Source organism: Acanthisitta chloris, unplaced genomic scaffold, assembly GCF_000695815.1.
Source record: "Acanthisitta chloris isolate BGI_N310 unplaced genomic scaffold, ASM69581v1 scaffold25129, whole genome shotgun sequence".
Taxonomy (NCBI): Eukaryota; Metazoa; Chordata; class Aves; order Passeriformes; family Acanthisittidae; genus Acanthisitta; species Acanthisitta chloris.
In genome coordinates, this window is record NW_008690133.1 from 1 (window position 1) to 2,494 (window position 2,494).

Consider the following 2,494-nt stretch of genomic DNA (forward strand, 5'->3'; position numbering starts at 1 on the left):
GGGTGTGCGTGTGAACCAGCTGCCTGTTCCTACGCGGTGCTGCACGAGCCAGGCTGCTGGTGACCATGGGGAACAGCGTTTTTGCAAACTGCTGCAGGCAAGTCACAGATCTCCTCTTCCAGCCGCGCAGCTCTCGCACTCCTGATGAGAGGTCGCCCCTCTTGCCAAAGTCTCCCACGAGCTGTGCCGCCTGCCCGGAGGTGCCAGAAGCTGCCCGGCATGCTGGGCTGTATCCAGACATCATCCCCAGCGAGGCAGTAAAAAATGCGGAAGGGCACCAAGTGCCTCCAAGAGCTGTCTGAGCCCACGGGAGAAGCAGGAGCCGTGGTGGTCGGCGATAGGAGCGGTGCCAGACCTGGCACTGGTGCTGCCGACCTGCCCCGGTGGGCAGAGCCATCCCCTGCGGGGACTCTTGGCGACGGGCCGGCGGGGACGGGCGATCATGCTCAGTCGCCTGGGGCCTGCCAGGGCTGTGTGAAACTTGAGGACAGCGGCTCAGCCCACAGATCCTGCCGCCGGGAGGAGCACGTGGCAGGGGTCAATGCGGGCCCTGGAGCACAGCCTGGGCGGTTAGACACAGCCCTAGTGGGTCTGGACGGTGGGCTGAAGCACAGAGGTCCTGCTCTCTCTCCGAGGAGCCCTGGGACAGCATCCTCTGCTCTGCCAGCAAGTGTGGGGAACGCCCTGCCGGCCCAGAGCGCTGTTGTGCTGCCTGTCCCCCCCAGCCAGGCACCACTGACAGCTCGGGTCGCAAGGGCTGGGTTTGTAGGGGCAGACCCCACTGCCTGCTCTGGCAGCAGGGCGAGCTGCGAGCCTGACTCCCAGGCACAGGTTCTGCCCTCAAAACAGCAGAAGAAGAGGAGGAAGAAAAAGAAGCTCCTGCTCCCAGGTGCTCAGTGGCATGGGGCTCCGTCGCACTGCGTGAGCCAAAACGCTCTATGCCCCTAACGGGGGTGGGTGGCTGCGTATGCCTGTGGGATGGGGCAGCATGAAGGGAGGGCAGGTGAGGTGATGTTTTAACTTCAGGCAGAAGGGGAGGGAGAAAGGTGCTGAGATATCCCATCTGGGTGTGTACCACAGAGGGACCTGTCTGTGCCTTGTCCATGCGAGGAAAGCAAACATAAGGGCGTTTGCTTATCTTTTTCTTAATTCATAAGGCAAATCCCTCTTTTGTTTGTGAGTGCAAGCATGGTCCGTGTAAAGGATGGGAGTGGATCTGGCCAGCCTGCAGCAGTGCAGATGGGAGCACGTGGCAGCGAGGGACCAGCAGCAGGAGCTTTGACTGCCGTGAGCTGCCTGCAGGTAGAGGAGAGGCCTGACCTGCAGGGATGGAGCAGCTCCGCAGTTGTGCTGAGGACGGGATGTTCCTTCTCCTCATTCAGCTGGTGCAGCGTTCCAGTGCTGTGGGGACAGTGTGCCCCAGCTGGTTGTTGCAGTGTGGGAGGGGAGCAGCTGCCCACTCACCTGTCTCTGGCTTCCCTCCTCTCCCACGTCTCCACAAACTGGTACAGCATGGCTGCAGTCTGCACCAGTTCCTCCAGTGTGGCACAAAATGGTAACTCAGAGGCTTTTGTCCTCACGAGAACTTCGGGATATGAGAAACAGGTTTTTTTAAAGTCTCAAGGTTGTATTTTGCCTTTCTGTCACTGTTTTTGTTCAGTCCCTGTGCAGTGGCTGAATTTTGGTCTCAAATGCTGTCTCGTGCACTTGGTTGCGTGACGGGATGTGCAGTGTGACCGACCTGAGCCGGTGGCTTAGTTCCTGGTTTAGCACCCTGTTTGCTTGCCCTGTGCCCACTGGTGTGCCAGGCGTTCAGGCTGCAGCTGGTTGACAGATGTGCAGAAGCTGTGTTGTACTGCTCAGAATTCCATATACCTCTGAGGAGGAAAGGGCAGAATTTGGCACCTCAGAATGGCACTGGAGCCGGTAACAAGAAATGCATTCCAAAACTTGGTGCTGGAAAAGGAAGGGGGTTAATTTTCAGGTTTGTGCCTCTAGCAATCTCTGCAGTTACTAAATGTAGGGAAGGAAACTCCTTACCTACAGAGCAGCCCCGGCTAGCTCACAGCAGCATCACATTGCTGACTTTTTGATGTGATAATCTTAGAAAAGGATGAGTGACTGACTTTGGTTTAGATGATTTGCTCAAACATTCATTAGGTATTAACGAACACTTCCCAGGCCTGTGCTGTCTGTCGCTGTGTGCACCCTCCATCGCTGGGATCTGACCGCTCGGCCTCGCTGTGTAAAGAGGGACTGTGATTAAAGCAGGGCCTGTCACCTTGGCGTGTGAACTCCTTGTCCAGGCACAAAGATGAAACCTAATCCTCAGTCTGATCCTCTCTGCCAGGTGTGAGCACAGACAGGCGAGCGGTCGGTTCCCATGAGGTGGTGCCTGGCAGCTCCTGCTGCTCTCCTGCCTCTGCTCTTGCGTGTGCGTGAGGTTTGCTCGCGCTGTGCTCGGAGTAGCAATGAGAACATCGTGTTACGGCTT

The 2,494-nt window shown here is 57.5% G+C and overlaps 1 protein-coding gene across 1 annotated transcript in view; it reads left to right on the forward strand.

Annotated features, from left to right (window-relative positions):
• Positions 1 to 206: 206 nt before the first annotated feature.
• The window catches only part of CLUH (clustered mitochondria (cluA/CLU1) homolog), a 25,193-nt gene continuing 22,905 nt past the window's right edge, over positions 207 to 2,494 (forward strand). Inside the window, exon 1 of the mRNA XM_009081710.1 lies at positions 207 to 889. Coding sequence (XP_009079958.1) covers positions 265 to 889 — 625 coding nt within the window. The 5' untranslated portion in view covers positions 207 to 264. The remainder of the gene's footprint in view (positions 890 to 2,494) is intronic.